Source organism: Dipodomys merriami, unplaced genomic scaffold (genome assembly GCF_024711535.1).
Source record: "Dipodomys merriami isolate MVZ:Mamm:240054 unplaced genomic scaffold, mDipMer1.0.p SCAF_13, whole genome shotgun sequence".
Lineage (NCBI taxonomy): Eukaryota > Metazoa > Chordata > Mammalia > Rodentia > Heteromyidae > Dipodomys > Dipodomys merriami.
Window position 1 is genome coordinate 38,677,264 of NW_027202604.1, and position 19,980 is coordinate 38,697,243.

Consider the following 19,980-nt stretch of genomic DNA (forward strand, 5'->3'; position numbering starts at 1 on the left):
AGAATCTCCTGGGCTTTGCTGCCAGCCAGTCCTGCGTCCAACTTGGCAATATTTCAGTTCTAATATCCAATACTGGTGTAACCTCTTACAGTCTAAATTGCTTCACTGGTTAAAAAAAAGGGGGGGGGGAGGAAGGGATTTAAAACACGTCCCTTGTTGGGGAATTAAATGAAACGATACGCGGCAGTCTCTGGTATAGGGTCAATATGGAATTGGACTTATTTTTGATTTCTCTATACTAGAGGCTTGGCAAGGAGATCATTTCTGATTCCCTTAAAATCAGAGCAAGCTGTGAATTCATGTCTCCTGCACTCCTTTCTCTCTAAAACCATCCGCCAGCGTGCAGCATTCTGCCCACCAGCCTCACCCCTGCCTGGATTCCCTGGCTAAGCTTGGTGACATCAGGTGCTTGATTTTCCCCCTTGTGAGTCTCTGCCCAGAGAATATCACAGCAGCAGACCTGAGAGATCGCCCGAGCGTCAGCTCCAGGCTAGGAAAGAGAAGTCTCTAGAGAAGAGCGAAGTGGCATGTTCAAGGTCACTCAGGAAGGTGGAAGCCGTGAGCTGAAGTGCTCGTTGCCTTTATTTTAGCAGGTATGACTAAGGCTGGAGGAACCCGCTCACTCAAGCCTGACATCTCTTCCATGTTTGACATTGGGAGACGCTTGTCTTTTTTTATGTATTTTAGTTGTAGAATTGTTGTGCTTTGTGGATCTAGGAGAGTCAGAAATATCAATAGCTAACATGTGTGCAGTGCTTTACTACTCATAAAACACACACACTCATTCCTGATTAGTCCTCCCAGTAGTCTTTTGAAGTAGTTCTAATAATTATCACCCTTCTTTTAGAGGAGAGGAAACGGAGGCTAAAAGTGGTGTGCTCACAGATGCACAGCTAACGTGAGGCCGATGATTTAAGATCTGACTTACAGCAAACTGACCAAGCTGACGTGGCCACCTGTGCCGAACTGAAAGCTGGGGGTATGGCTGTCTTCTGTCTGTATGAGGAGGTGCCCATGGGCCAAAGCCAGCATTGCCAAGAGGGCCTACCTCAAGAGAGATGGCCCGCTGACATCCATGGAGTCTCCAAAAGACAGGTGACAAGACAATGTGTAAGAGTGTCACCGTGACTTCTCCGGCAGAGCTCTGTCACTTCCAAAAATGCCTCTCCGGCCATCTCAGGAGAGCTCCAGGACAGGCAGGTGCCACCATTCCCTGTGCATAGGAGGCACAGAGGCCCAAACCACCAACCTGTCAAAGATGGCAAATAAACCAATTGGTGATGATGTATGACTAGGACATGGGATTTCGGAATCCCAGACTCCTTCTCATTCTCGTTACAGAAGGTGAGTCTGAGTGGAATTCCCGGATCCTGGGAAGTGCCAATTAGGCATGGTTCCAGCCAACTTCCACAGATAACAAGCCTTCTGCCAAGTTGCTCCTCCAGGCTAGAGTTTTCTTTTGAGTTGGCCTGCTCAAGGCATGTCAGCTACAGGATGCTCAAGGGAAGAGAAATCAGAGAGGTGATAAAGCATTTTAATTGGCTCTTGATTTTTAGCATGATTCTTTTATCCGCAGCTGCCAGATGTTTACCTGTGTTTACAATCCAGGGAACAAGAACGTGTGCACAGCAAAGGCCCTTCAAAGACTCCCGAGCTGCCCGAGAGACCTCTCTGCTGGTTGCTCTGGGGGAATGCATGGCCCCTGCAAATGGGGAAGGCTCCCTGGTCTCAGGGGGAGTCCGGAAATGTGGGTTTTATTCATCCTTCAATCTCCTTTACCCTGCAGTCCCCATCCTAATGCTTGTATTAGGCACTCAAAACATGTTTGTGATTGATTTTCAAAATGCTGTGTGTTATGCTACAAGCTAATGGTTAAGGGGAATTGCTTAATGAAGTATATATTATAAAAAGGGATATCAAACTCCAGGATATGAGAACAAGAGGTTTATTTTTTTTTCTTTTGCTATTCTTATTTTCTTTCCTTTTTGTTCTGTTTGTTTATATGTCTTTGGGAGTGTAAGGGGAGGCGCAGAAATTTTGGAGGGACAAAGGGTGACCAAATGCACTGTATTGAAAATGAGCCACGCAAGGGGTTCAGTTGTATAGATGCAACGCCCCCAGCTCTGGTATCAGCGCCTTCTTTCATATTTCTGCAGTACAATGCAGGCACAAGTGCACCAGGCGAGGATCAATAACCAGAGAAGGCTTTGCTTCAAGTCAGGTTCTGCTGCCCAAAGAGTTATAAAGATTGGAGGAAGTCTTCTGGGGTGGGGGGCAGAGAGGTGGGTCTCCCTCCTTCCAAGGCTTCTCTACCTGAGCCTTCTTCCACGTTTCTTCAGATCAACTCTTACAGATGCTTCAAGACATCCATCTCAGCTGTTACCTCCCGTGAGAGAGAAGCCTCGCCTAAGAAGCCTCTCAGTGGAATGAATCTCTCCTTGGCGTTCTTTGCTCCGCCATACCGTACCATGTCTCCTGTCTTACCATGATTGTTTCTCCCTGGTGTGTTGTGAGCTTCTCACAGACAAGAGCTCTTTGATTACCGTGGCTTCAGAGCCAGAATGTGTGCATCCACGCCTGCGCTGAGGGCCAGCTGTATGAGTGGCAAGCCCCTCGTGGATTCCATCCAGGCCACATCACTTACTGAGAAGCAATTCAAAGAATAATAGAACCGAGGTGCACTACTGGAATATCTAATGTGTACCAGATGTTTTCCCTACACCATCTCATTTCCTCCCACAACTTTGAAAAGTGTTATCCCCCTTCCTCCTCCCGCCCCTTTATTTATTTTTTTGGTCAGTCGTGGGGCCTGAACTCTGGGCCTGGGCCCTGTCCCTTAGCTCTTCAGCTCAAGGCTAGCGCTCTACCACTTGAGCCACAGCGACACTTCCGGCTTTTTCTGCTTATGGAGTACTGAGGAATCAAACCCAGGGCCTCATGCATGCTAGGGAAGCGCTCTACCACTGAGCCACCTTCCCAGCTCCCCACCCCCCCACCCCTTTATTCACTGTGGGAAAAAGGCTCTGCGGGATCATGTGTCTGAGGTCACAGGTTACTCCCAGTAGTCTGCCTGCAATGCATCTCTGCCGTGTTTGCCCGCACAACCTGGGAAATGAGAATATCTGAAAAACACAGGTCCTGACGGTTACACGGAAACCTGGCAAATGACAATAGTCTTCCTGGAGACCAAGGCTTGTCTGACCTGTGAGAGGACTGGAAAGAAGGAGCAGCGTCATCGATGCACCAATGCCCGTGGGGGAGGGAGGGATTCACCCATGGTCGTGTGGGGGGGAATGCACCAACGCCCATGGGGGCGTAAATGTACCAATGCCCGTGGGGGGATGCACCAATGCCCGTGGGGGGGATGCACCAATGCCCGTGGGGGGATGCACCAATGCCCGTGGGGGGGATGCACCAATGCCCGTGGGGGAGGGATGCACCAATGCCCGTGGGGGGGATGCACCAATGCACGTGGGGGGGATGCACCAATGCACGTGGGGGGGATGCACCAATGCCCGTGGGGGAGGGATGCACCAATGCCCGTGGGGGAGGGATGCACCAATGCCCGTGGTGGGATCAATCTGAGGAGCTGGGGGCTCCCTCCAGGCGTCCTGCAGCGGGGTCCCAGCCTGCGCTTGGCCTCCCGCCTTGGCGGGAGGGGCTGGGGCGATGGCAGCGCTGCCCGGGGCCTCAGAAGGAAGGTGAAGGCGGCTCTTCGCCACGGGCAGCGTGCGTGCACGTGTGTGTATGTGTAGGTTCGTGTGTCCGGCTGGGCGCGCGCGCGCATGCGCCCCAGGGGCCGGCGCCCCCGGCACCTCAGGGTGGGGGGCTGACACCTCAGGAAGCGGGGTGGCTTCTTGGCCTCCATCTCCGCCGGGACACAACCCTTTCCTCTCCAACCAGAGAGGTGTCGGTGACTCAGCTCCCCCTTCTCTCCGCGCCCCCCGGCACGGTCACGCTCAGGTGGCGGGACGCCTGGGTCTCCCCACTCGCATCGCTCCCGGGGGCGGCCGGCCGGGCCCGCGGGTGCCGGCGGCGGCGCGGAGGGGGCGTGGCGAGCCCCGGCCCCGCCCCCGGCCCCGCCCCGCCCCGCCCCCCGCCGCACGCTCAGCCCGGCGCCGCGCGCCCTCCCCGCCCAGTGCGCCGCGGCTGTCTGCTGGGCTCGCGCGCCGCGGACCGGGCTCGGCGCCTCCGCCTCCGCCTCCGGCTCGGGTGGCCTCCGCCGCCCCTCGCCCCTCGCCCCTCGCCGCCCCGCGTGCCCCCGGCCCCTCGAGCCAGATGATGAACTTCCTGAGGCGCCGGCTGTCGGACAGCAGCTTCATCGCCAACCTGCCCAATGGCTACATGACCGACCTGCAGCGGCCCGAGCCGCAGCAGCCCCCGCCGGCCGCGGGGCCCGGCGCCGCCCCGGGCCCGGCCCCCGGCCCCGGCCCCGGCGCCGCCCCGGGCCCGGCCGCCGCCCCGGGCCCGGCCGCCGCCCCGGGCCCCGAGCGCCGCCCGCCGCCCGCCCCGGCGCCCGCGCCGCAGCCCGCGCCGGCGCCGTCGGTGGGCAGCAGCTTCTTCAGCTCGCTGTCCCAAGCCGTGAAGCAGACGGCCGCCTCGGCCGGCCTGGTGGACGCGCCCGCGCCCGCGCCCGCCGCGCGCCGCGCCAAGGTGCTGCTGGTGGTGGACGAGCCGCACACCGACTGGTGAGGGGCCCGCGGGGTCACGGGGGGGGCTGCGGGGTCGCGGGGCCCGCGGGGTCACGGGGGGGGCTGCGGGGTCACGGGGGGGGCTGCGGGGTCACGGGGCCCGCGGGGTCACGGGGGGGGGCTGCGGGCTCACGGGGGGGGGCCTGAGAGGTCCCGGGGCCCGCGGGGTCACGGGGGGGGGATGCTGAGAGGTCCCGGGGCCCGCGGGGTCACGGGGGGGATGCTGAGAGGTCCCGGGGCCCGCGGGGTCACGGGGGGGGCTGCGGGGTCACGGGGCCCGCGGGGTCACGGGGGGGGATGCGGGGTCACGGGGCCCGCGGGGTCACGGGGGGGGCTGAGAGGTTCCGGGGCCCGCGGGGTCACGGGGGGGATGCTGAGAGGTCCCGGGGCCCGCGGGGTCACGGGGGGGGGGGATGCGGAGAGGTTCCGGGAGGTCCCAGGGGGATCCCGGGGAGGGGGGATGCTGAGAGGTCCCGGGAGGTCACGGGGGGGGGATGCTTAGAGGTCCCGGGAGGTCCCGGGGGTCCCGGGAGATCACGGAGGATCCGCGGGGTCGCGGGGGGCTGAGGAGGGAAGCTGAGAGGACACGGGGGTCCGGGGAGGTCACAGGGTCCAGGAGGGGGGAGCTGCAGGTCACAGGAGGGCCCCGCGAGGTCATGGGGGGCCGGGGAGGTCACGGGGAGGGGCGGGGGGCCGGGGGAGACCCAGGAGGGGATTCCAGGAGGTCACAGGGAGGGGGTGTCCGGGAAGTCGGGTGGTGGGACGGGCAGGGCCTCGAGGGGCAGGCGTGTGCCCGCTGGTGGGCCAGCAAGGTGGATCCCAGGGGAAGACCTGCCTCAGTTGCCCCAATACCCAAGACGGAACAGCAACGACTTCATGCACCAAGAAAGAAGATGAAGAATTTTTGGGGGGTGTGGGAAGGGAGACACGGACTTGACAGCTGTGATGGAAATGGACCCCAAAGTGCCATTTAAAAAGGCTGGCCAAAAGGGTTCTCAGTGAACTGGGACTGGGGATGGGTGTCCAGGTGGACAGGTGAGGCTGACTTTTTCTGTTTATTTATTTTAAAATCTGGGCTCTGGGAGACTTACGCGAAGGTAGATGAGATGACAGATGGGTGTCCCAGGTGTCCGTGCACTGCCTTCTCTTCCCCATGGCCAGTGAGGTGGAAGTCTTGTGTAAGAATGAGAAAATGATTCTGTTTTGTGCAGCAGGAGAGGATATATATATGGAGTGAGTGAGTGAGTGAGTGAGTGAGTGAGTGTGTGTGTGTGTGTGTGTGTGTGTGTGTGTGTGTGTGTATGTGTGTGTGTGAGATGGTGGCTTTTTCCAGCTGAAAGGTGAAGATTTAAGGAAAACGTTCTGTATTTTTAAAGGGGAACAAATTAAAGAAAAAAAAATCTGTCATACTGCTGCAGTAGATGGGAAAGTTCAAGATTTCTTTCTTTCCTTTTATTTGTTATATTAAAAGGATATTTAGTATTTTTCCAACTGAGAAGGGTAAAGATTGGGAAATTGTTACCTCTAGATGGGAAAAGCATGAATGAGGTCCATGTAAGACTAAGGAACTAAGACAGGTTCTTGTTTAATGGAGCAGGAAATGGGCCTGGAGGATGATGGGATGGTGGAAGTGAATAGTAAAGGGTTCAAAAAAATTTAGAGGGCAGGAATCTGGGATGCTTTTTTTCTTATACTACCAGGAAGAGATGTTTATTTTGTCAGGAGGTTGAACCTGGACCCAAGTTTGTCCCTAAAAAGGGAGACAGGAGGAACCACAAGACTGTTTATCTCCATTTCCTCTTTCGGCTGCTTCCCTGCTTTACTCTCTCAGGCATTCCTCCTGTCTTGGAGAAAAGAAAGAAGTGTGAGAACTGGTAGAGAAATGCATTTGTGCACATGCCTTCCTGCTGGCTACTAATGTGTCCCATCTGAAGAGACCTTGGGGTGACTGGTGTGATTGGTTTTCTCTCTTCAAGATAGCAGAGTAGAAAAGACCTTTTTGTCAGGAAATGACAAAAGTACATGCAAGAGGGCAGTGCGGAAAGTATAAGAGAATACTTCAGTGATACTGGCCCTTCTAGAAGAATAACTTAGTTCGGATAAACAAGTGCTTATTTAGAGGGAAAGGAAGGTTGAGTTAAGGAAGGTTAAGTTCTGTTGAGTATCCATTTTATGCCGCCGTCTAGCAGGTGTCTTAATACGCTATCCCATTGGGCTCTTTCCACAAAGTGAGGCTTAGAAAAGGTAAGTGATGTGTTCACAGCCATATAACCAACAAATGGTAGGATGAGGGTTTGATTTTAGGCCTCTTCCACTGTACCGTTGTCACTATGTTGTAGTAATTATAATATATTAATTATAATATATTTAGTCATTAGTTACTAGCAGTATTAATCAGAAACTCTGTCTATAGGCTAGGTAGTGGAGGGGCATTATTGGAGAATTCAGGCTCCAATTTGGGAGACAAAATGGATACATAAAACAGTTAACAAAAAGGAATGTAGAATAATTTTGGTTGAGACTAGTGTTTCAGGAAGTGACAGCTAGATACTGGAGAAAGTTCCACACTAGATGAACCTTGAAGAAAGGCCAGGCAAAGGGAGAACTGAGGATGACACTGGTGTTTAATTTTCCTTGCCCTGGCCTCTCATCCTGTCCAAGCGATTTGTTTGTTTCTGCTTACTTGTCAGGTGTCCCTAGGTAGGTAAATTGTTACCTGTGTGGGTATGATGAAGCGGCCATAGATCTGTGTTTAGTTGGAAATATTTCAGTGGATTGAGATTTGAAACTCTCCTTGGATGGTATTATCTTCTAGAAAAAGGGCCTGGCGTATAGCAGAGAGTTTGCCTTGCCCTGGAGATGCACTGCGATGGGAGCCACAGGGACGCCTTCCTGTGAGGTGACTCCCAACTGCTTTCTGATCTCCTCTGAAGTAATAACATTGATGTATTAAGACTCACAAGCCGAGCTGGAGCCCACTGCTTGATGGCAGTTCTGTGCTTCTCTTATTTTGGTGCTTAATAGCAGTTCCCAGAATTGCTGTGTTTGTCTTCTAAATTTGTTCAGAAACAACTCAGTTGACTGTTGGTGAGTGATTTTTTTGAAAGGTGTCTACTTGTCATCAGCATACTAACTTACATAGGTGCTTTTTGCTCCAAATGCTGATTTAAATAAATTTGTCTCTCACTGAATATTACCAAGGTATTGAGTATTCAGACACCTGATTGGCATCTGGTGTCATGTATGCCCAGTATAATTTTCCTAGTATTTGAGTAGGAAGAGAAATGTAGTCTTCCAATAGAACTTAAGAATGTTTGTTCCCGGGCTGGGAAGGTGGCTCAGTGGTAGAATGCTTGCCTTGCATGCATGAAGCCCTGGGTTCAATTCCTCAGCACCACATAAGCAGAAAAAATAAGCTGGAAGTGGCGCTGTGGCTCAAGTGGTAGGGCGCTAGCCTTTAGTTGAAGAGCTGAGGGACAGCGCCCAGGCCCAGAGTTCAGGCCGCCCAACTGGACCAAAAAAAAAAAAAAAAAAAAAGAATGTTCCCTTTGAATTATAGGATCCTATAATAAAATAATTAGAGCTTTAAAAGAAAGACTTAGAGAGCCTCTCAAATTATCCTTAATACCCAGCAGATTCCCTTGAATTTATATCAGGGTAGTTGGTGGGCAGTTTAATCGGAAGACCTGACTACTGTCTAGGTTGATGGGATGATGGGAGGGTGTTTCTCTTTCTTTTGATTGAAATACTTTCTTTTTTTTTTTGGGTCCGGTCGGTCGTGGGGCCTGAACTCTGGGCCTGGGCGCTCTTCAGATCTTCAGCTCAAGGCGAGCGCTCTACCACTTGAGCCACAGCGCCACTTCTGGCTTTTTTCTTTTTGCTTAGGTGCTGAGGAATCGAACCCAGGGCCTCATGCTTGCAAGGCTAGTGCTCTACCACTGAGCCACCTTCCCAGCCCAATGATTGAAATACTTCCATTGGTGGCCCTGAGATTAATTGCACACTAACCGATCATTGAGAATGTATGAGTGTCATTAAAAATGTAATGAAGCACATTATATGCTTTATTGATTACTTAATATTTCTTACATTGCCAGAAATGCATGGCATCTTTTAAAGTCCAAACATTTGAAGTGTGATTAAGAGTTGATTTTAATAATCCTTTTGTTTATGTAGGGATTAGGTGAACATTGATGTACGTTACTGTTTCTTTTTTACACTCACTGGTTGAAAGGCAAATTTTCTCTCAGAATCTCCTATGCCAGTGATTCTGACTGCAGTGAACAAGTGAGTGTTGTATATGGTCATTTGATTTGAAAATCAGTTCATCACAGGCTCTCGATTATCACACTGCAGATGTGATAAGTCAAGAGATGCTTACTGAGCATCTTCTCATTATAAGGCACAGTTGCTAAGAAATACGAGAAATAGTATCTTCTTGCTAAGAGCTCACTAGCTAGCTAGGTAGATAAGATACATTATGCTTTTAATTTTTTTCTCACTTTTAAGTTTACTGAATCCTATTTTGTATGTTCAAAGTATTGTCCTTGAACCAATAGCATTGGCAACAGTCAATATACTGCAGAATCTTAGGCCCCACCTCACACCTACTGAAATAGAGCTTGCAATTGAACAAGATCCCCAGGTAATTTATAATTATATTGAGTTTGGACACTTGATGAGGATATGTGAGTAGTGGTATGGACAGGGCAGCAACACCATCTACTGTCATTTCTTGAGCAGTTACTGTATGCCAGATGTTATGCTATGTTCTTTACAATAGCACTGTAATATTATAGAGTTTAAAAGATCGAGTGATGGATGTAGGCTGAGTGGGAAGAAGAGGCTTCATGGAAAAAGTGAGGTTTAAATTGAGCCTCGAAGACATTTCAAGCAAAAAAGATAAGGTTGGCGTTGTCTAGACAGTAGATAGCATAAAGAAAAATGAGACAACAAAGAGACTGGATTGATGAATTATGTAAACAACACTCATGCCTTCTTTTTCATTCTTTTCTGGCCAATCTTTGGGCATTTTATTAAGAATGGGGGAATTCAAAATACAGTAGTGCTGTCTACTGCTGTGGTACTTGCCTTGCTCTTCTTTCTTGCCAAACTCATATCTATCTTGGAGACTGAGATGACTATTTCCTGGAGAAGAAATGCTGATAATATGCCTGCCCGATGCTCTCTGACCCTCTTCTGGTTCTATGCAAACGCCCTGTGATGCTCTCTGACCCTCGTCTGGTCTATGCAAACGCCCTGTGTTCCCTGCGCCTTCTGGGGAACAGCTGTCTCATTCTCCATTTCTTTCTCAGCTTAGAAACATCTTCATTTACTCAAGTTTTGGGCTCTCTTGTTTCTTTTCTTCTTGGACCATTCTGCCATTCTAGTCCTCCCAAGTACAAGTCTAATTTCTTTTCCTATTTTTTTCTTCAAAAGGCCTAATACTTTCATACATTGACGACAGCCTGATTTAATCCTGCACAAGGCCTGGCCTTGTGATGGACTCCGGGCTCCATAGGAATGTATTGCACTCTTCCTAACAAAGAGCTATTGTTGAGGATTGAAGTTCTAGACCCCAGGGTTCATTAACATTTTAACTGTGAGAAGAAAGGGTGGTAATGAAAGATCAATGAATGAACAGACAACTCCTATCTCCAGTGTGTTACTTGCCACAAAACCCATGCAATACTTGGAATCATATTATAGAATGTTTGCTTTTTGTGTCAAGATACAGGATCTCACAGAAGACAAAATCAGGCTTGTATAGTAGAAAGCACATTCCAAGGGCTTTAAACATCTGGATTCAACTCTACTGTGCCAGCTAGCTTTTTGTGTCACCATAGACAGTTTAACTTTTGAAGCCTATTTTATTTTATTTTATTTTTATAATTTAATTTTATTTTATTTGTGAACATACTGTACAGAGGAGTTACAATTGCATGGGCAGGATAATGCGTACATTTCTTACCAAGCATTGCAGCCTCCTCCTGTGTTTACCCTTCACATACATTCCCAGCCTCCCCCCTCCCCCCCAATCCCAATCCTTCTCCTTCCCTCCCCCCCCCCCCCCCCCCCCCCGCACCGACGTTGTAAAGCTCGTTTTGGACATGACAACTTGTACTTCTCATTGTTGCAACAGGTCCACCTGTATCCTTAAACAACTGGTTTTTCCCCATCTCCTCCTCAAGTTATACTGACATCAAATATAGTGAAAGCAGGGGTTATACTGTGGGGGAGGGACATACAAAGCAACAAAGAGATAATCTTATAAATGCATTAGCAACACATGCATGAAAGAAAAAAAACCTTAAAATACACATCTAAGGGTTCATTTTCCTGACATCACATTATCTGACCTTTTCCACTTGACTCATACATATACTAGATATTACAAATAAGGGAAACCATGGGACCTATGTTTCTTTGGGCCTTGAAGCCTATTTTATAAATAGGGATATAGGCTAAATAGTCTATATTCACAGGCCTTTATAAATTAAGAAATAGAGTGCTTTCTAAAGGTCAGATCATGACAGTTTAAAGAGTTGTTCAAATATGAAGAAGATCCTGTGGGCTAGAGAAGTCAGAAAATGTTTCACAGGAGAGAAGATCTGATCTGGGCTTTGAAGGATACCTGGATTTTAGATGAGTAAAGGAGAAGCATTTCAGTTAAGCGGATGAGTGAGATGTGTGTGGAGTAAATATAGGCTAGTTGACATCAAGTTTAGGGCAGGGAAAAGAGGGAGGGAAATGCAGATAAGCTAAGTGAGAGAATAATGATATTGTCTCATATATTGAGTTTTAAGTAGATGTATTAATTTACTATATTATAAAATAGATTATGACAATGAATCCAGTTTACAAATGAGCAGACTAAAGCCCACAGGGTTTGAACCAACGGAGTATAGTTCTAGTTTCTGCCATGTTGCACTATCACTAGAAAACAGCGTTCGGTATTTCTCCTTACCTACACACCTTGCTGTTTCTTTTCCTTAAACATACAGAAGTTATTTGCTATGGGGACATTCTTCCGTCTCTTCTTCCCATACTTCCTTCTTTTCTTCCCTCCCTGCCTACCTTGGCATTGAACCCAGAGCCTTGCCAATGCAAGGCAAGTGCTTTATCACTGAGCTATATCCACAGCCCTGACATTAGGCTATGTCTTATTCTCTCCGAACTTAAAATACTTTTTAAAGAGGAGCTAGACTAGAACATCTCTCAGAGCGTTCTTAGGTGAATCAGTTGAAATGCACTGTAAAAATGTCTCACATCGTGATTGGCATGTGAGAGATACTCAATAAACAGTTCAATGTGACAAGCAGCTTTTCATAGAAGCTTTAAGACAACAGCTCACCACACGTGTATTTATGGGAGCTTTCGAGTCAAGTAAGGTTGTTTGCAGACAGAATTCTGTGTCAATAAAAATAATTTTGAAAAATAGAACAAAGCTGGCTAAATAGTCCTTCATTTTGGTTGTACTTGGCTTAGAAATCACTAATTATCAGTGTTTTAAGATAGTCTCCAGGGAAGATTTTTTTAAAGTTGGCTAATTTGTGGAAAGTTTATGCTTTGAGCACTATCCATATCCATGCCTCATTTAATCCTCTACACAGAAATATTTGTGGTGCAGTAATTATTATTTTCATTTTATGTAAGGAATTGAGATCTGAAGAGGCTAATATGATTGCCTGACATCAGATAGCCTGGAAATAATGGGATCAAGACTAGCATCCAGGGCTTTGATTTTGATCCTATCTGTAGGCTTCCTGGACTGAGCCTTGGTTGCCATAAAGCTAGGTAGTTTGCTAATTTGGTTGGGAACTTAATATTAAGTGAACAAAAATACCAATTCTTAAAGCTATTTATAGACTGGTTTTGCAAAGGTATTTAGCTTAATGATTTCCCTTTGGCACTAACTAGGATTTCTCTTGCTAAATTCTGACAGAAAAAGCCAGTAAACAATACCATGAAAGGTTGTGATGTGAAGATCGGGACCAGTTCTCTTCAGCCCATAGCAAGTTGCCCTTGTTATCAATTTCAATTTCCTCATCTTTAAAACTGTAATAGCTGTTGGGAGTGGTAATCTCAGCTACTCAGGAGGTAGAGATCAGGAAGACTGAAGTTTGAGGCCAGCCTGGGGGTGGGGAGGATAAACCCAGAAAACAAAAATTAAAAAAAAAAGAAACAAAAGCTTATGAAACCCTTTAACTTACACAAGCCTGGATGTGGTGGCGCATGCCTGTCCTCTAAGCTAAGGTCAGCTTGGAGGTAAATGTGAGACCCTGTTGGAAAAATAATGGAAGCAAAAAAGGCTGGGTCATGACATAGTGGGAAGGCTCTTGCCTGGCAAGTGTATGGCCCAGAGTTCAAAAGCCAAGAAAACAAATGTAGTAAAAGCACTTCATTCTTCATAAGATAATGTCTATGAGAGGACTTGACTGTCACTGAAACAGTAGATTGCACTACAGCACATGGGCCGAAACTAGCAACAGGTGGGACCCAGAGTAGAAGGAGGAAGAATTGTACATTTAACCTCAAGTATGATGCACAGGATGTTTTTCTAGTTAGGAGAAATAAGGATGTAAGAGAGAAAATAGGTTTTACCCAGTATCAGAGCTGCTACCACACAGTCTTTTCTTTATTCATGGATATATTTCCTGTGACCTGAAGCCTATTCCACAGGTGAACATGTTTTCTGAAACAAAATTGGGACATGAAATCATATTTTCTTTTTTAAAATTTGCGTTTATTGGTTGTACAAAGGGGCTTCATTGTAGATTTTCCATATGTGCCTGTAATGTACCTGAAGTCAGCTCCTCCCTCTCGTTCATTCCTCTTCCCCACTTCTTAAAACAACTTCAATAGTTCCATTGTTACATTTTCATATATGTGTATTAGATACTTAACTGTTTTCACCCTATTTGCTCTAGGTGCTCTAGGTATCCATCCTCAAGCAGAACCCGGTTTACATTTCTGTCTTTTTTTCCCCCCTCTTTGGTTGTGGGGGCTTGAACTCAGGGCCTAAGTGCTGAGCTTTCGTGTTCAAGGTTAAACTCTACCACTTGAGCCAGAGCCACAGCTCCACTTCCAGTTTTCTGGTGGTTAATTGGAGATAAGAGTCTCACAGACTTTCCTGCCTGGGCTGGCTTTGAACTGTGATCCTCAGATCTCAGCCTCCCGAGTAGCTAGGATTACAGGCATGGGCCACTGGTGCCTGGCTGTAGCTCTTTATTCTAGTTATTAATCCCTTATCAGATCCATTAATCCTTTATCTGATGTTAACTTTGCAGAATATTTTTGATTTAATGTAACTTTATTTTTCAATTCTTGCTCTTATTTTCTGAGCAATTGGGGTTCTGAGGGAGTCATAGCTTGTGGTAGAGTGCCTGCCTAGCAAGCACAAAGCCCTGGTACTGCCTCCAAACAAAACAAAACAAAACAAACCCTGAGAAACCAGAGTTAGGTTTCCATTGCAAGAATAGTCTGGAAGATATTTAGATACCGGAATTTTGGGGACATTTTGGTGATTAGAGATGAGGAGAATGAAAACTTTAAACCAGCAGGTTCTTAGGAAATGTAGGTCAAATTGCTGTTGGCATTTTTATTTTCTGACCGTCACTCTTCAGCAGGTTGAGTTATTTTTAAGCTCAGCTATGACTGTTTGGTTGTTGGTAATTATTTTTCAGATTTTTGCATTCTCATAGAAAAAGCTTCTCAGGTTACAAATAATGAAACGTTAACCCTAAGATTGTATGGGAAAATGAGAATAATTTTTTATTGCTACCTACATACATGAAGACGACTGTATACTTTGAAAGAATGAACCACCACTTGACTTGGCAAGATGAGTTGAGACTGTTTTTCAGTTTTGGTTGAAGAAAAAAATCACTCTTCAGTGGACCTTGGAAGGATACTCTAGCATTTGTTGCAGTGTAAAAACCTGATCATCTCACCTGGGATAAATTAATATGATTTCTTCTTTGGATTAGGAAACCAGGCTCAGATTGTGATTTGCCTAAAGTTGCCACACTGAAATAGGTAGAGTTGCATCAGGAATCTCACTCAGTTCTTTATACCTCTTTCCTCTTCAGCATCCCTTTTCTCTGCCGCTGAACTCCTTTCTGAGCTCTGCATTAGTTGGTTAATGATTTTGCATAGCAGCTGCAAGGACAGATAGAAAAATTGCTCAAGCTGGAGAGAGCTTGTGTGGTTTGTGACAGGTGTTGTGTAGGTTGGTTGAAAATAACTTAAAGATTGTCTCCTTTCCCTGTATGTTTTTGTTAATTCTTATAATACTTTTATAACTTCAGACTCCTTCTGGTGCCTCGGATGTATTTCTGAATGGTTTTAATTTTCAGAGATGGGAATTTTCACTTCAGAACTCAATTCCTTTAAAGCATCTTAATTTTCTCTGTACCTTGAAATTTATTTCTTGTCTAGCTCTCAGAATGGTGTCAGACTCCTGTAGGTACTTTCTGCTGATCTGCGCCAATCCTTGCTCTGCCCTCCTTTCCCTACTCAATGCAGCTGAGTTGTACACAAGGTTTTGGGAGTCAGGTGAGTGTTGGGCAGGGAAAGGAGTTGGCAAGCTCCTGCATTGGATTGTCCCTTGAAAATTGTGGGAGCTCTGAATGGGCATGGCCACCTCCTAGAGCCTGGGGCTCAGCAGTGACTTTGAAGGAACAAAGACACCCCAGATTCAGTAGGCTGATTTGTTTTTTTTTCCCTTCTCACAATTGAATCCTAGAAGCAGGCACATCCTCTTGTTTATTTAATGATCTTCCTTCTCTCCCCTTCTTGGGGGTAATTATTTTGAGCTTTTCCATATACTTTATTCATTCTCCCATGAACAATCCCACAGGAAGTAATACTGTAATATTAAGTACAAGAGACTTGTCTTCACCAGGCTTATAGTTTGGAGAAGTAGATAGGGAATCAGACAAGCAATGTAATAAAGTCTGATTTACTGTTATATCAGGATTAAGTTTTAAATGAAGAGTCTCAATTTTGCCATAGTGGTATATATTTTCTATATTCTCTTTCATTATTTTTTCACGTATTGGTTTAATAATTGAACCTTTGATGGCTGATTTACTGATTTCTTCGGTTATGTTTCTGTTAGAGAACTGCATTGGCTTCTGGTTTTCGCCATTATTGCATAGCAGTCTCAGTGTTCAGGAGAGGAGCCGTGTGATCAGATATTTTTAGGAGATGTAGCTTTTGATAGATATTACAATATCTATATAAGTTAAATTTTTTTCAGCTCACTTTTCCTTTTCAGCACATGATATTGTCTGTTTTTTTTTTTTTAATTTTTTACTGGTTCTGGGGCTTGAATACAGGGGCTGGGCACTGTCCCTGAGCTTTTTTGTTCAAGGCTAACACTCTACTACTTGAGCCATAGCTCCGCTTCTATATTTTTGGTGTTTATTTGGAGATAAAAGTCTCATAGGCTTTCCTGCCCCAACTTGCTTAGAATTGCAACCATCAGGTCTCAGCCTCCTGAGTAGCTAGGATTATAAGCATAAGCCACCAGGATCCATCTGATACTGTCTTTAGAAATGGCCATGATTATACATGTGTGTTTTATTATTTTTATATGTCATTTATATATTTTATATATATATATATATATATATATATAAGCAGTAAAAAGCAACAGTTGACTATTTTAATATGTATTTCTCTAGGTGTAGGTAAAGCTTGAATGTTTTGCTGAATATTTGTTTAAAATTATGTGAGATGTCTGATTTTGAATGGACATTTGTTGGTGACAATGATAGATGTCAGTGACTAGAATGCCAGAGTGTCTGTTTTAACTTGGCCAAGAACATCTGAGATTGTGGAGTGAAAAAAAGAATTCTTTAAGCTAAAGGTAGTGCTGCAGGTAGGACTGACACCAGGATGGTTAAGGCCTTTCTTGTTCTTTCCTCCTGGCTGATGGTAGGCCTCAGACAGCTGTTGAAGGGAATGAAGTTCCTGGGGCACTGGATAGTCTTCTTCCAGCATCATACCCATATCATCTTGTGTTGCCTAAAATTTCACAATTGAAGTTCAATACTTTGGATTTTCAAGACTTTCTAATCTTGAGGATTCTAGAAAATTAACACCTATAGGAGAAGTATGGTATTAAAGGCAACATATTGAACCTTATAGCCACAATATGGGGGTAGTAGCTATACTGGTAGACTACATATTGAAGAAGTGCGTGTTGGGTGAGAGACAAGCTCATAGAATAGCAGACTCCATTAGAGCCCAGGGATATGTGAATGTAGTGTTTATTTGACTCTTAGCGTCCTTATGTGTAAATGTGGATGAGACTGCCCCTGTCCTAGGGTTATTGTGTGGCTTAATTGAAATAAAATAGGTCATAAAAGTGCTTTGTAAACTCTGTATGAATAAAACATTATCGTCACCATCATTACCATATAGAAAACCTAAGAATAAGGGGATAAAATTACTTTTATTATTTTCCAGGAGTTAGAATTATTATTTGTAATCTGCAACCAGACTTTATCATTTAAAGATGAAGTTTCTGAATATTATTTTCCACACCCCCAAAGGAAATGAGGAAGGATGGAGGATAGAGAACATTTAGAAGGAAATATACAGACTGGGAAAGTATATAGCCTGTTAAATTTGTTATCACACTAGCAAACAAACTTATTTCTTCTCATACCTGTTTCCTATAGGTCAGTGAAAAGAATAGGGCAAAGTATGGAACATACTTTATTTGTGTGATTTTTTAAAAATGGAAGCAGTTAGGTGAGAGGAACGATGAGTTGATGCTGGCATAGTAGACTGAGATATGATAAGGAAAACCTTGAATGCAAAGCTAGGATTTTTTTTACTTTATCCCATGGGAGTTATGGTTTTGGTCAGGGCACTGACTTGACCAGTGTGAGGTGTAGCAGAGGTAATATCGAATATCAGGAAGAGGAAGATTGTGTGTGGCCTTGGAGACCAACTGGGAGCATGTTTTGATTGTCCATCCCTAAGTTACTGGGAGCCTGAAATAAAACACTCGCAGTGGAGAAGAAGGAATGACTATAGAGGGGTCAGAACATAGTCCTAGACCAAGGGACTTTGGGATCTTACGGCCCTGTCCCAGAGGTTTGTTTGTTTGTTTTTTTTCTTGTGAAAGTTAAAGTACAAAATCCACAAATATTGAAGTGCACAAATAATGACTGTATGGCTTAGTGAGATTTTACAAAGCATAAAGTAGGACTCCAGTTGCGGCATACAGCATTGCTGGCACCTGCTAAGCTTCTATAATACTATAATTTTATTTCAATAGTTGCTTCTCCTTTAACAGATAAACCTGTTTTTTTTCTTTTGTCACATACTATTTGTGCACGTTTGGGAGTTTTTTATAAATAGAACGATACAGTATAATGTCTTTTGTGTCTGATTTCTTCAACTTAACATTATGTTCATGGGACTACATTTTCTTTTATGTAACATTATTTTTATTGCATTATATGGCCATATCACAATTCATACATTCTGCTCTTAATAGATACTTAAAGAGTAGGATCTATTACAGATAGTAGTGATATACATAATTCTTGCGCGTGTGTTTTTGATGAGTAGAAACTGGTGTGTATCAAGGAGTGAAATTTGCTATAATACAGTACATTTGTATGACCAGCTTTATTAGTCAATGCTACTAGTTTTATCGAGAGATTACCAGTTTACATTCCTGCTTGTAGTTTATGAGATTCCTCACCAAAGCTGTGGTTTAGTCAGCGGGATTGCTAGCAAAGACCATGTACTGGGTATCTTAAACAATAGAAATTAGACAATAGAAGTCCCAGATCAGGGTGTGCCATCCTGATCAAGTTTTTCTTGAAGGTCTCATCCTGATCTATAGACAGCATCTTCTCACCCTTTTATAGCGGCACCAAACTTATCTTGATGGTTCTCATCTAATGACTTCATTTAAACTAATTCCCAAAGTTCCCATCTCCAGGTCTTACCACAAGCGGATATGAGGCTTCTAACATAATGAGTTTGGGTGTGGCACAAGCATTCAGAACAAAGCATATTGATAGTCTATTGATATTTGTTTTATATTTCAAAGGGTTTTATGTTTTAAGAAACTTGAGGTAAAAGGCTGTACCTAACATAAAGGAAGAAAGGAAATATTGCTAGTGTTTAAGTCTTTTATCTACATTGTTGAATTTAATCAAGGCAATACTTATGTAAATAAAGAGGTCAGTGTTACTATATTGATTTTACAGATCACAAAATTGAGACCAAATGTTAGGCAGTTCTTATTTGCCATTAGAACAAAGCCAGTGTATGCTTGAGTCCAAACCACATAGAAGCTGCAGCTGTGTCAGGGTGTTTTTTGTCTTGGTAGATAGAGGAGCTTTTCCTGATGGCCCGGGAAGCCTGTCAGATCAGATAAGTGGTCCTCTTCTGAGACATGATGCTTAGCTAGCTGTGCAAATAGCAGCATCCTGACCAAATCCTTCCCACAAATCTCTGCCCTCTTTGCTTTCCCATTGAATGTTCTAGCAGCCAGTCATTACAGCTGTCTCAAGGTAGGTATTAAACTGGCACATCCTCCGCTCCAGCTGGCACACTGATGGAAGAAGCTCCCATTGAAGATTTAAGACTAGCTAAGCTTTTTTCTCCTCTCACTGTTCTCCATGTATCGTCTTCCCTCCTCTCAAAAGTTAGAATTACATGCTTGAAAGAGCTGGAAGGTAAGAGGCCTTGGCTCTGGCTCTATTACATTTCTGTATGACCTTAAAGACTACATTTCCCTTCTGTTAGCTAAAGTTTCCTCGTTTGTGAAAAGAGGGTGCTGTATTGGGTCCTGGGTTCCATGGGCCTCAGGCCTTAGAGTGGGAAGACCTGAGTAGGAAATACTGAGAGCAGCTCCTGTTTTATTTGTTGTGTATGTATTGAACTTTTTCAGTCAGATTTTAGTTACAGCAAGGAAAGTATGCGACAAATAATTTGCTAAAAGTCTACTCTCCTAGATGATCTCTACGAAGAAAACATATGCTTGTTTGTCTCTCTGAGCCTGGCTTACTTAACATAATTTTTTCCATCCATTTCCCATCCATTTCCCTGTAAATGACTTAATATTTTTTCTTTTCTTTTCTCCCCCCCCCCTTTTTTTTTTGTTGGTCATGGTGCTTGAATTCAGGGCTTGGGAGCTGTCCCTGAACTTTTGTGCTCAAGGTTAGTGCTCTATCACTTTGAACCATAGCTCCACTTCCGGTTTTTGAGTGGTTAATTGGAAATAAAATCTCATGGACTTTTCTGTCTGGGC

General features: G+C 45.2%; 1 protein-coding gene across 1 annotated transcript in view; it reads left to right on the forward strand.

Annotated features, from left to right (window-relative positions):
• The first annotated feature begins 4,157 nt into the window (after positions 1–4,157).
• Positions 4,158–19,980, forward strand: part of LOC138824817 (synapsin-2) — a 110,591-nt gene continuing 94,768 nt past the window's right edge. Inside the window, exon 1 of the mRNA XM_070019145.1 lies at positions 4,158–4,688. Coding sequence (XP_069875246.1) covers positions 4,279–4,688 — 410 coding nt within the window. The 5' untranslated portion in view covers positions 4,158–4,278. The remainder of the gene's footprint in view (positions 4,689–19,980) is intronic.